Genomic DNA, 13,687 nt, shown 5'->3' with positions numbered 1-13,687 from the left:
GGTAATAATCACACCAATATCTGTAAAAAATGATTCTTACTACACAAATTGATATATAATTAAGGTACAAGATAAAAAGTAGCATTTGTTTCTTTTTAGGCATTCATCTTAGGCATTCATCTTTTATGTTCGCTCTCCCTTTTTCAGCAATAAAAAATAGAAATAATTCTGTTTTTAGCATATTAAAAATATTTCTAATGCAATAATATGATATTATTTTCTAAATTTGCAGCAACATGAGTCTTCTTATTTCATAAATAAGGTCGGCATATCCTTTATGTTCATTACAATTTCGGTGTTTTCTCCATTTCATCTGAAAATTAATTAAAAATGTACAGAATTACTTCTAAAATCTTTTTATTCTTATACCTATGAAGATTATTTTATATTATATAATCATTAAATCTCTAAAGTTATCTTAAGAAAATTGACGATTATTTTCTAGAGAAATCTATGATATTTCTAAAATCTATGATATCTCTACTTTATTATTTCATAATATCAATATTAAATTATTTATAATCAAAAATATATTTGAATACCTAAATTTTACATCTTAAGATTGCTAATCATATATATATATATATATATATATATATATATATATATATATATATATATAGTGAAAACGAAAATTTCAAAAAAGTAATAAATAAATTCTTTTTAACTAATATTACAGTTACCCCAATTAACAAAATAACAATAAATGTTTCTTTATATTGTAAAGTTATTCATTTAAATTTTCAAGATAAATTGAAAAGTATTGATAAAATTTTCTTACAGCTGACGTGTCCCATTGACAGCATTAGTAGCAATACTGTGATGAATATTTTTCCTTGGTGATATATTCAACCAGAAGCCACCTTCCGCTTTCAAATTGAAGCCGTCCTTATTAGCGATCTTGAGCGGTAACCGTGTTTTCTCGCAAGTTTTCAAATCGCAACGTGCCAATAGATGAAACAGCAAAACTTTCGTTTCCATTATAGCGAATCTATTACCAATGCACATTCTGGGACCCAGCCCGAACGGAAGATAGGCTCCGCAATTGAGACTCTCCTTTTTCCGCTCACCAATAAATCGTTCGGGATCGAACTTTTCCGGGTTTCCAAAATACTGCGGATCATGATGAAGTCCATAAACCGGTATCCATATGCCTTGTTCTTTGCTTATAGTAAAAGGCTTTATCCCTGGCAATGTCGGCGGTAACTCGAAATCTTTCACGCATACTCTGTCTAATACTGCCGAAACCGGATATCTTCTGAGAGCTTCGTTAATCACGGCATCCAAATATTCCATATTATTAACTATTTCGTATGGTGCTTTTCCATTCGAATCCTCCAAAACTTGATCAATCTCATCTTGAAGCTTTTCTTGTACGTCTTGATTCACCGCAATTTCGTGAGCGGCAAAGCACATTAACGTCGATGTGCTCTCGAAACCACCAAAAAAGAAACCGAATGCTATAGATACCATATCTTCGATAGACAGTTCTGCTTTGTCTTCCTTCCCTCTAGTCTCCATCATCAATTGTAGCATGTCTGGACGAACGATACCATTTTCATCCCTGGTTTTTATGGTGATCTCTACGAGATCTCGAAAGAAATCCGCTATTTTTTGGCGAACCAGTCTTATTTTAAGTATTTTTGCCACCCAAGGCAAGCTTCTATATAAGTATAATTTTATTAAGGCGACACTGTCGAAAGTAGTCGCCTCCCTGCCATAAATGTAGAATTCGTTGTTCGGGTTTCTCATAGAATCGACACTAATGCCAAAAGCGCAAGTAGCTATTATGTCATTTGTGTATCTCGTAAATACCTCTTTTATATCCATTATCTTCTTCTCTGCTGGCATTTGCGCCAAGTAATTGCTAAATTTGACGGCGCAAACCGACATCAGTATAAACATACTTTTCATTTTGCTAGATGTAAAAGCTGGACTCAGTGAAGACCGTACTTGCCGCCACTTCTCCCCTTTGAGGGAAAACAGAATTTTGCCGAATAATGGATCTTGATCTTCCTCGACGAAATTGCGATGATGCGGAAACAGATCAAAGTTTTTTAACGCGATAGATTTAATAAGTTCGGGATCTCGAAGTACTATAATTGGATTTGTCATATCAAACATGCCGACATATTTGGCTTCGGGATGTAACTTATAAATATTATTGACATAATCAAGTATCGTTTCTCGACGAAAGAACAATTCTATCGTATTTCCAAATAATGGAAAAGGCGTTCTACACGGTATGTTATGTTTCTTGAAAAAGTTCAATTCTTTAAAAATGTAATAGAGACCTAAAGCGCCCGCTATTACCGTCAAAATGATTATGTATAACATGTTGAAAAAAGAAATTGCTGTGTTAAACACTAAATATACACATATTACGTAGTGCTAAATATAAATCAACTTTTTCACTTTATTCCAAATTTCTTTTTTTCTCATGCAATTTATAGCAAAGATGATGCACGAAGGCTTTATGCGTCGAGATTCGACGAACGACTGCTGCTGCATCGGAATGATCCTTCTTATATGTATGGTCACGTGATATTATTGCTTACGCAATAGAAGTTAACAGCACATCTCGACAATTTAATAGTATCTCCATCGCGTTATCAATTTGATAAAATATATTGGATTGACTTATATTATCTGTCACATTTTTAAATATATTTTTGTTTTTTGCACATTGTTAATGTTTAATGTGATTTACCTCGGTTAACAGTTATTCTATAAAAGAAAGATGACAAGAAGAAAGATGACAACAATTGCTTGTTAGAGTGGCTATTCCAGTAATCTTGAACACATTAATCATTAATGATAGAGCGAATAAAAGATTTTTTTTATAATTAAATCTACTGCGACATTACAATGATTTGCAAAATTATAACGCCGTATAATCTTGTCATCTTTTATTTCTATTCTCTACTATTTTTATATTTTTACAAATTTGTACATATATAATATATTATTTATTGCTATGATATAAGATATGCTCGTGGCTATTTTCGTAGATTTTTAATATTTATGTATCAGTAAAAGTGAATATCTTACAGACGGAGCACTTAATTTATGTTATGTAGAATACCGATTCTCTCTCGGCACAACGCTCAACCAGAAACCGCCTTCCGCCCGCATCGAGAATCCACCCTTTTGAAATTTTAACGGTATCGGAGTTTTTTCACACGGCTTCAGGTCGCAACGAGCCAGCAGATGAAACAGCATAACCTTCGTCTCCAGCAAGGCGAATCTGTTGCCGATGCACATTCTCGGGCCTATTCCGAATGGATAATAAGCATTGAGATTGCACTCGTTCTCTTTGTTTTCATCCAGGAATCTCTCAGGCCTGAATTTTTCCGGTTCCGGAAAGTATTTGGGATCATGCTGAAGGCCGTAAAAAAGGATCCAGATTAGCGTTCCCGCTTTCACAACATATGGTTTCGCATCTGGCAATGTGGGCGGCAATTCAAAGTCTTTCGTGCACAGCCTATCCGTCATCGCTTGCGCCGGATGCATTCTGAGAGTCTCGTTAATCGTAGCATTCAGATACACCATCCCGTTGATTGCTTCATAGGATGGTTGACCGTTTGTATCTTCCAGAACCTTATCGATTTCATTTTGCAGTTTCTCCTGAATGTGTGGATTGACGGCAATCTCGTATGCTGAGAAACTCATCAAGGTCGAGCTACTGTCGAAGCCACCGAGGAAAAAGATGAACGCCTGCGATGTCATGTCCAGAATGCTTAGTTCTTTCCCCTCTCTTTTCCCTCTGCTATCCATCATCAGCTGGAGCATGTCCGCCCGAATGATATTTTTCTCGTCTCTGGTCTTTATAGTATCAGCTATCAAATTTATAAAGAATGCATTGGTACGTTCGTTTATCATTTTAAGATTCAACAGACGCATGAGCCACGGCATGTGTTGGGACAGCAGAATCTTTATAAGAGCGATCGTGTTAAAATTCATCGCTTTTGCGCCAAACATATAGAAATCGTTGTCCGGGTCTCTCATCGAATCCACACTAATGCCAAAGGCACACGTGCCGATCACGTCGGTAGTGTATCTCGAGAAGATGTCTCTCATTTCCACAATTCGTTTGTCAGTCGGCGCTTTAACTAGATACTCTGAAAAGTTCACGGCGCATTCGGACATCAATTGAAACATAGCTCTCATTTTGCTTGACGTGAAAGAAGGACTCAGAAGCGTCCTAACGTCTCGCCATTGATCTCCGCGAAGTGCAACCAGATTTTTCCCGAAAAGCGGATCTCGACTGTTGCTGCCGAAAAATAAGTGATCTTGAAACGAATCGAAATTTTTGATGCCGATAGATTTGATCAATTCGAGATCACGCATCACGACGACCAATTGCGAGAAATTAAAGAGACCGGTATACTTAGCGTCGGGATGAAAATTGTATAGTTCTTGAATCGTCGCGGCAAAACTCTTTGGACGTACGAAAAGCTGCCAAAGAGTTTTTACGAACTGCGGCCTTAGATATGGAATCCCATGCTGCTGAAAGTCGTTCGACTGTTTACGAGAATAATAATAAATGACAAGTATACCGGCTAATATCGATAAGATTATCGTCCAGTACTCCATAGCTTAATCGGGATACTCGATTGTTCCTTTCACCCCGGATTAAAGTCAAATATCAGCGTCGTGGAATGAAAGTTTGTGTTAATGTCAATGCTCACGATTATACGAGACGGCCTCAGGTTATAAGCCAATGCGATATGTGTAGTGCGATTATTCTGCCGAGTCAAAGCGATCTGTCCGCTTGGAATTCTCGCTCACGACTGCTCGTATCGAGATATCCGCTAAGAGATAAATGCTTCGCTGTAGCTTCGTGATGTTATGCAAGAATTTGACGTCAGACTTCATATTTTATAATGTACAATATGTATACAATATACATATACATACATACATACGTACATACATATATACAGGGTGTTTCATTTAACTCTTACACTTCAAATAACTCCGTTATTTTTACATGCACAAAAAAATGGTAAAGAAAGAAGTTATATGAATGGAAGGGGGACATAAGATGGCGACAATTATTTGACCTTGGACAGTTTTTTGAAAGTCACATGAAAATCACCTTCAAATTCTTAAATGGAAACCCTCAGTTTTCATTGCATATTCTTGTGGCTTACCTGGAGAGCTTTCCAAAGCACTATAATGAAGTATTTTTTCATTATACTTACTTTTTCATTCTACGTACTTTTCGAGTTATAAGGCTTGAAATAATTTCTTAATTTTACATAAACCGTAAAATATCTAGTAAGATATTCATTTTTTGATTATCTTATCTCGATACTTTTATGCACAAAATAATGTGAGGAATCAATTGGTGTAAAAATAATTATGTGTTTTTTTAGAAATTATTTCAAACCTCATAACTCGAAAAGTACTGAATGAAAAAATACTTTATTATAGTGCTTTGAACTTTATTATAGTGTTTTGGAAAGCTCTCGAGGTAAGCTACAAGAATATGCAATAAAAAATTGGAGTTTCCATTTAAGAATTTGAAGGTGATCTTCATGTGACCTTCAAAAGACTATCCAAGATCAAATAATTGTCACCATCTTATGTCCGCCTTTCATTCATACAACTTCGTTCTTTACCATTTTTTGTATATGTAAAAATAACGGAGTTATTTGAGGTGTAAGAGTTAGATGAAACACACATATATATATAATAAAGTTTTTCTTTAGAAGAAAGCTGTACATAAAATGAAGACTTTAAATTTAGAATTATGTATATATTGTAGTATATTGTGTGCAAAAAGTCTCCAGATTTCCTGAATCACCTTTTATTTATGGATTATTTTTCATTTGATTTCTATTCAATATTTCTTGAAACATCGAGGATTGATAGCTTTTACAATGGTCAACTTTTCCTCTCTTCTTCTCTTTATTTATCCTTCACTGCTTCTCTCATCTATATCTATCATGAGGAATCTGTTACGCAATTTGAAATAAGTGGGGCTATTTTTGAATGTTGATGGAATGTAATCGGGCAGAGTAGATTTACAAACGTGTATATACTCATGTAGTTTATAATATGAGACATACATATACATTATAATCGACATTATAAATATATTTTGCAATTTATATGTAGTTTAAAAAAATTTTTACATTATGAATCTTATTATTTAATATTCTACATAATAATAGAAAAAATATATAATAATATAAGGTATAAATTATATATAAGGTATAAATTATATATTATATCGCGTTATTTTGTAATTTCGCGTTTCATGTCAACTTTATCCATCTAATATTTTCACATATGTAATAATACATAGTTCTTATTTTTCATCATAGTAATATAGTCATTAATCGTCACTATTTTAATTAATTCATTTGTATCATATATTTCTCTTAATTCTAATATAATAAATTACAAAAAATTAGCTTACTAGCTTCATCAAATTCAACGTAGTGAAAAAATGCATGTCTTTATTCAGATAGTAATGATAAAATGCATTATTGTAAATGTATACTAGTATATTAGAAGAAAGCATCATTTGCATTATAATTACAAGTTCATCGATAATCACGAGAAAAAACCGATAAACAAGCGATCTTTAATTATTTTCATATTTCTTTCCTCGTATCTTTAATTCTTCCCTTTTTTATCATTTTCCTAGCAATACAACAACAATTTTGTTTTCAACATGTATTAATATGAAGTACAAGAGTATGACAAAATTAATGTTATAAGAGAATCAAATTTTCTCAAATTAATCAAAAAGCTTATAAATGATAAAGATATATTTTTATCGATATTATAAACAAAAATAAGTAAATAGACTAAATAAGATAAAATAGATATTTTTTATATAGTATATATAGTAGCGATACATTTTGATCATATTGTGTATGTTAAATAGCCATTAATTTTAGCTATTTTTAATAATACTTGTCTGCATAAAATATTTTTATTTTAATATATAATATATAACAAATTGCGAAAAAAATTTTCTTACAATATAACAGAATATTCTGAAAACATGTAGATAATTATTATGACGGTAATAATCACGCCAGTATCTGTAAAAAATGATTCTTACTGCACAAATTGATATATAATTAAGGTACAAGATAAAAAGTAGCGTTTGTTTCTTTTTAGGCATTCATCTTAGGCATTCATCTTTTATGTTCGCTCTCCTTTTTTCAGCAATAAGAAATAGAAATAATTCTGTTTTTAGCATATTAAAAATATTTCTAATGCAATAATATGATATTATTTTCTAAATTTGCAGCAACATGAGTTTTCTTATTTCATAAATAAGGTCGGCATATCCTTTATGTTCATTACAATTTCGGTGTTTTCTCCATTTCATCTGACAATTAATTAAAAATGTAGAGAATTACTTCTAAAATCTTTTTATTCTTATATCTATGAAGATTATTTTATATTATATAATCATTAAATCTCTAAAGTTATCTTAATTGACGATTATTTTCTAGAGAAATCTATGATATCTCTAAAATCTATGATATCTCTATTTTATTATTTCATAATATCTAAATTAAATTATTTATAATCAAAAATATATTTGAATACCTAAATTTTATTTTGAATACTTTAATTTTATCATAAGGTTGCTAATCATATATATATATATATATATATATATATATATATATATATATATATTATAAAAACAAAAATTTCAAAAAAGTAACAAATAAATTCTTTTTAACTAATATTACAGTTACCCCAATTAACAAAATAACAAGAAATGTTTCTTTATATGGTAAAGTTATTCATTTAAATTTTCAAGATGAATTGAAAAGTATTGATGAAATTTTCTTACAGCTGACGTGTCCCATTGACAGCATTAGTAGCAATACTGTGATGAATATTTTTCCTTGGTGATATATTCAACCAGAAGCCACCTTCAGGTTTCAAATTGAAGCCGTCCTTAGCGATCTTGAGCGGTAACCGTGTTTTCTCGCAAGTTTTCAAATCGCAACGTGCCAATAGATGAAACAGCAAAACTTTCGTTTCCATTATAGCGAATCTATTACCTATGCACATTCTGGGACCCAGCCCGAACGGAAGATAGGCTCCGCAATTGAGACTATCCTTTTTCCGCTCACCAATAAATCGTTCGGGATCGAACTTTTCCGGGTTTTCAAAATACTGAGGATCATGATGAAGTCCATAAACCGGTATCCATATGCCTTGTTCTTTTCTTATAGTAAAAGGCTTTATCCCTGGCAATGTCGGCGGTAATTCGAAATCTTTCACGCATACTCTGTCTAATACTGCCGCAACCGGATATCTTCTGAGAGCTTCGTTAATCACGGCATCCAAATATTCCGTGTTATTAACTATTTCGTATGGTGCTTTTCCATTCGAATCCTCCAAAACTTGATCAACCTCATCTTGAAGTTTTTTTTGTACGTCTTGATTCACCGCAATTTCGTGAGCGGCAAAGCACATTAACGTCGATGTGCTCTCGAAACCACCAAAAAAGAAACCGAATGCTTGAGATACCATATCTTCGATAGACAGTTCTGCTTTGTCTTCCTTCCCTCTAGTCTCCATCATCAATTGTAGCATGTCTGGACGAACGATACCATTTTCATCCCTGGTTTTTATGGCGATCTCTACGAGATCTCGAAAGAAATCCGCTATTTTTTGGCGAACCAGTCTTATTTTAAGTATTTTTGCCACCCAAGGCAAGCTTCTATATAAGTATAATTTCATTAAGGCGACACTGTCGAAAGTAGTCGCCTCCCTGCCGTAAATGTAGAATTCGTTGTTCGGGTTTCTCATAGAATCGACACTAATGCCAAAAGCGCAAGTAGCTATTATGTCATTTGTGTATCTCGTAAATGCCTCTTTTATATCCATTATCTTCTTCTCTGCTGGCATTTGCGCCAAGTAATTGCTAAATTTGACGGCGCAATCCGACATCAGTATAAACATACTTTTCATTTTGCTAGATGTAAAAGCTGGACTCAGTGAAGACCGTACTTGCCGCCACTTCTCCCCTTTGAGGGAAAACAGAATTTTGCCGAATAATGGATCTTGATCTTCCTCGACGAAACTGCGATGATGCGGAAACAGATCAAAGTTTTTTAACGCGATAGATTTAATAAGTTCGGGATCTCGAAGTACTATAATTGGATTTGTCATATCAAACATGCCGACATATTTGGCTTCGGGATGTAACTTATAAATATTATTGACATAATCAAGTATCGTTTCTCGACGAAAGAACAATTCTATCGTATTTCCAAATAATGGAAAAGGCGTTCTACAAGGTATGTTATGTTTCTTGAAAAAGTTCAGATCTTTAAAAATGTAATAGAGACCTAAAGCGCCCACTATTACCGTCAAAATGATTATGTATAACATGTTGAAAAAAGAAATTGCTGTGTTAAACACTAAATATACACATATTACGTAGTGCTAAATATAAATCAACTTTTACAAACTTTATCAACTTTATTCCAAATTTCTTTTTTTCTCATGCAATTAATAGCAAAGATGATGCACGAAGGCTTTATGTGTCGAGATTCGACGAACGACTGCTGCTGCATCGGGACGATCCTTCTTATATGTATGGTCACGTGATATTATTGCTTACGCAATAGAAGTTAACAACAACATCTCGACAATTTAATAGTATCTCCATCGCGTTATCAATTTGATAAATATATTGGATTGACTTATATTATCTTTCACATTTTTAAATATATTTTTGCTTTTTGCACATTATTAATGTTTAACGTTATTTACCTCGGTCAACAGTTATTCTATAAAAGAAAGATGACAAGAAGAAAGATGACAACAATTGCTTGTTAGAGTGGCTATTCCAGTAATCTTGAACACATTAATCATTAATGATAGAGCGAATAAAAGATTTTTTTTATAATTAAATCTACTGCGACATTACAATGATTTGCAAAATTATAACGCCGTATAATCTTGTCATCTTTTATTTCTATTCTCTACTATTTTTATATTTTTACAAATTTGTACATATATAATATATTATTTATTGCTATGATATAAGATATGCTCGTGGCTATTTTCGTAGATTTTTAATATTTATGTATCAGTAAAAGTGAATATCTTACAGACGGAGCACTTAATTTATGTTATGTAGAATACCGATTCTCTCTCGGCACAACGCTCAACCAGAAACCGCCTTCCGCCCGCATCGAGAATCCACCCTTTTGAAATTTTAACGGTATCGGAGTTTTTTCACACGGCTTCAGGTCGCAACGAGCCAGCAGATGAAACAGCATAACCTTCGTCTCCAGCAAGGCGAATCTGTTGCCGATGCACATTCTCGGGCCTATTCCGAATGGATAATAAGCATTGAGATTGCACTCGTTCTCTCTGTTTTCATTCAGGAATCTCTCAGGCCTGAATTTTTCTGGTTCCGGAAAGTATTTGGGATCATGCTGAAGGCCGTAAAAAAGGATCCAGATTAGCTTTCCCGCTTTCACAACATATGGTTTCGCACCTGGCAATGTGGGCGGCAATTCAAAGTCTTTGGTGCACAGCCTATCCGTCATCGCTTGCACCGGATACATTCTGAGAGTCTCGTTAATCGTAGCATTCAGATAAGCCATCCCGTTGACTGCCTCATAAGATGGTTGACCGTTTGTATCTTCCAGAACCTTATCGATTTCATTTTGCAGTTTCTCCTGGATGTGTGGATTGACGGCAATCTCGTATGTTAAGAAACTCATCAAGCTCGAGCTACTGTCGAAGCCACCGAGGAAAAAGATGAACGCCTGCGATGCCATGTCGAGAATGCTTAGTTCTTTCCCCTCTCTTTTCCCTCTGCTATCCATCATCAGCTGGAGCATGTCCGGCCGAATGATATTTCTCTCGTCTCTGATCTTTATGGTATCAGCTATCAAATTTATAATGAATGCGTTGGTACGTTCGTTTAGAATTTTAAGTTTTAACAGACGCATGAGCCTCGGCATGTGTTGGTACAGCAGAATCTTTATAAGAGTGATCGTATTAAAATTCGCCGCTTTTGCGCCAACCGTGTAGAAATCGTTGTCCGGGTTTCTCATTGAATCCACGCTAATGCCAAAGGCACACGTGGCGATCACGTCGGTAGTGTATCTCGTGAAGATGTCCCTCATTTCCATAATTCGTTTGTCAGGCGACGCTTTAACTAGATACTCTGAAAAATTCACGGCGCACTCGGACATCAATTGAAACATAACTCTCATTTTGCTAGTCGTGAAAGAAGGACTCAGTAGCGTCCTAGCGTCACGCCATTGATCTCCGCGGAGTGCGAGCAGATTTTTCCCGAAAAGCGGATCTTCACTGCTGCCGAAAAATATGTGATCTTGAAACGAATCGAAATTTTTGATGCCGATAGATTTGATCAATTCGAGATCACGCACCACGACGACCGATTGCGAGAAATTAAAGAAACCGGTATACTTAGCGTCGGGATGAAAATTGTATAGTTCTTGAAGTACCGCGGCAAAACTCTTTGGACGTATGAAAACCTGCCAAAGTCTTACTACGACCTGCGGCTTTTGATATGGAATCCCATGCTGCTGAAAGTCGTTCGACCGTTGAGATGAGGAATAATAATAAATGACAAGTATACCGGCTAATATCGATAAGATTATCGTCCAGTACTCCATAGCTTAATCGGGATATTCGATTGTTCCTTTCACTCCGGATTAAAGTCAAATATCAGCGTCGTGGAATGAAAGTTTGTGTTAATGTCAATGCTCACGATACGTCCTCAAGTTATAAGCCAATGCGATATGTGTAGTGCGATTGTTCTGCCGAGTCAAAGCGATCTGTCCGCTTGGAATTCTCACGCACGACTGCTCGTACCGAGATACCCGCTAAATGGTTCGTTGTAGCTTCGTGATGTCATGCGAGAATTTAAGTCAGACTTAATATCTTCATATTTGATAATATACAATATGCGTACAATATACATACACGTATTATTTTAAATAATGTATGTTTGCATGCAAGATTTATTTCCATTTATAACAGATGAGAATATATCATTAAAAGAGGTTATTTATGTCAATATAAATAATTAAAAATATAAGATAATTGATGAGTGAACATGAATATCATTTAATTTGAGTCCAAAGTTTATATGTCTAATCTGTAGTAACAATCTGTGCGGACAACGATGTTTTTCTATTACGCAACAGCCTAGAGCTCCGTCATCAACGAGCAATTCTCGGAGCGATACGCACTGCGTGATGATTCATGAGCCAGAACAAGGTTGCAAATACTGCGCAGAAACCAATTCAAATAGCTTCGCTGATATACAATTGACAAACAACCGATCGAGTAATTATCTGCTATCACCTAATATCCAGGTGGCGATAAAAAATTTCTTTGCACGTAACAAAAAAAAAGATGCTCGTTTACACGATAATTCGCTTGACTTTTAATATTGATATTCATGAATCTATTTCGTGCATATCTGAGAATTAATTCTGATTATGTTCCAACATATATTGAAATAGTATTATCCGTACGGTCGGAGATTATAAATTTATTCTCACATGGTATATGCGCGTCATACGTAACGAAATGTGCCTTTGATGCGAACTGATGTACACGTTTATATGTATAGACAGATTTATATACAAAACTGTGTGTTATTCGTGAGCTTATTTCAACTCCCAGCTACAGTAAGCAATCGAAACATTCACAAATAAATATTTCACTGTAAATTTTTTAAAGATCGAAGAAAAAGCGTTAAAAGAATTAAAGGAAATTATGTAAACTCGCGCCTCTCCTCGAATTTGTCGGATATTTTTTGCACGATGGAAAAAATTAAACGTGTACTTGAGTTAAACGTCTCTCTTCGTGGGAAATTTACGAGTGGAGAAATTTTCTTACTTGCTCTTAACCGAACCACACGTGAAATTTGCTTTTCATTTCCGTAGAAATTAAAACGCGACTGAAAAGAATAGTTTTTTTATTTTTCGTAAAAGATTCGCACAAGGCATTCATTTTCTATCGATATAACAAAATTTTAATTTTCTATAACTTTTCTGATTTTCTAATCAATAATCTAAATTGAAATGTGATGTAAATGTAAATTTCGTAATTGGATTATAAAAATAGACAGATAAAATGACCATTACTTATAATATAGCACGTATGACGCAAATCATTTCCATCATTTGAGACATTTAACGCGAAAAAGTCGCGAAAAGGCGAGAGATGTCTGTCTGTCTGTTTCGAAATCCGACTTGCAACCTGGCGGGAAACAAGATTTCGACCGAAAGTTTCGTCTATCGCGCAGGAGTAAGAAAGAGAGTAAGAGGAACATGGAATGGGAATGGGAGAGGATGCAAGGGGTTAGAAGGGAAAAGAACAGAGAGAGAGAGAGAGAGAAGGGAGGGGGGGACCGGCGGAACAAAATTCATTTGGCCAAATTAAACAGAGTTTAGCAATTTGCGCTTAATCCATTTGTCGGGGATCTGCCGTCCGTCAGTCCGTCCGTCTGCCTTTACTTCAACCCTTTCCTCTTTCCCTCCTCCCTTCCTTATCCTTTTCTGCGACCCCTATCGCGCACCCCCTTCTTCCGGCTGTTCGTTCTATGTATTTTACCGGTACCTCGATCTCTTCGCCTTTTGAAGCCTCTCGCGATTTTATCTTATTTTTTTATTTCTATTATTTCCAGGACTCT

The 13,687-nt window shown here is 34.6% G+C and overlaps 2 protein-coding genes and 2 pseudogenes across 2 annotated transcripts; all 4 read right to left on the bottom strand.

Annotated features, from left to right (window-relative positions):
- Positions 1 to 99: 99 nt before the first annotated feature.
- On the bottom strand, positions 100 to 2,756 carry LOC145966231 (cytochrome P450 9e2-like). Its single transcript, XM_083090190.1, has 2 exons — positions 782 to 2,756; positions 100 to 313 (listed from the first exon to the last, which is right to left on the bottom strand). The coding sequence occupies exons 1-2, from the start codon at positions 2,335 to 2,337 to the stop codon at positions 310 to 312; spliced, it is 1,560 nt and encodes a 519-aa protein (XP_082946316.1). The 5' UTR covers positions 2,338 to 2,756; the 3' UTR covers positions 100 to 309.
- A 151-nt stretch (positions 2,757 to 2,907) lies between these two features.
- On the bottom strand, positions 2,908 to 4,965 carry LOC145966233 (cytochrome P450 9e2 pseudogene; annotated as a pseudogene).
- Positions 4,966 to 5,694: 729 nt separating this feature from the next.
- LOC145966139 (cytochrome P450 9e2-like) lies at positions 5,695 to 10,114 on the bottom strand. Its single transcript, XM_083089962.1, has 2 exons — positions 7,835 to 10,114; positions 5,695 to 7,357 (listed from the first exon to the last, which is right to left on the bottom strand). Exons 1-2 carry the CDS (start codon positions 9,385 to 9,387, stop codon positions 7,354 to 7,356), a joined length of 1,557 nt encoding a protein of 518 aa, XP_082946088.1. The 5' UTR covers positions 9,388 to 10,114; the 3' UTR covers positions 5,695 to 7,353.
- LOC145966140 (cytochrome P450 9e2 pseudogene) lies at positions 9,969 to 11,868 on the bottom strand (annotated as a pseudogene).
- Positions 11,869 to 13,687: the final 1,819 nt, after the last annotated feature.

Source organism: Camponotus vicinus, unplaced genomic scaffold, assembly GCF_025532165.1.
Source record: "Camponotus vicinus isolate PSW18456_S1 unplaced genomic scaffold, iyCamVici1.0 SCAF_2, whole genome shotgun sequence".
Lineage (NCBI taxonomy): Eukaryota > Metazoa > Arthropoda > Insecta > Hymenoptera > Formicidae > Camponotus > Camponotus vicinus.
Note: the sequence above shows the minus strand (reverse complement) of the source record. Positions and strands in the feature narration are given on the sequence as shown.

Coding starts and splice junctions, on each gene's coding strand:
- LOC145966139 (XM_083089962.1), bottom strand. CDS start 9,387: ATGTTATACATAATCATTTTGACGGTAATAGTGGGCGCTTTAGGTCTC.
- LOC145966231 (XM_083090190.1), bottom strand. CDS start 2,337: ATGTTATACATAATCATTTTGACGGTAATAGCGGGCGCTTTAGGTCTC.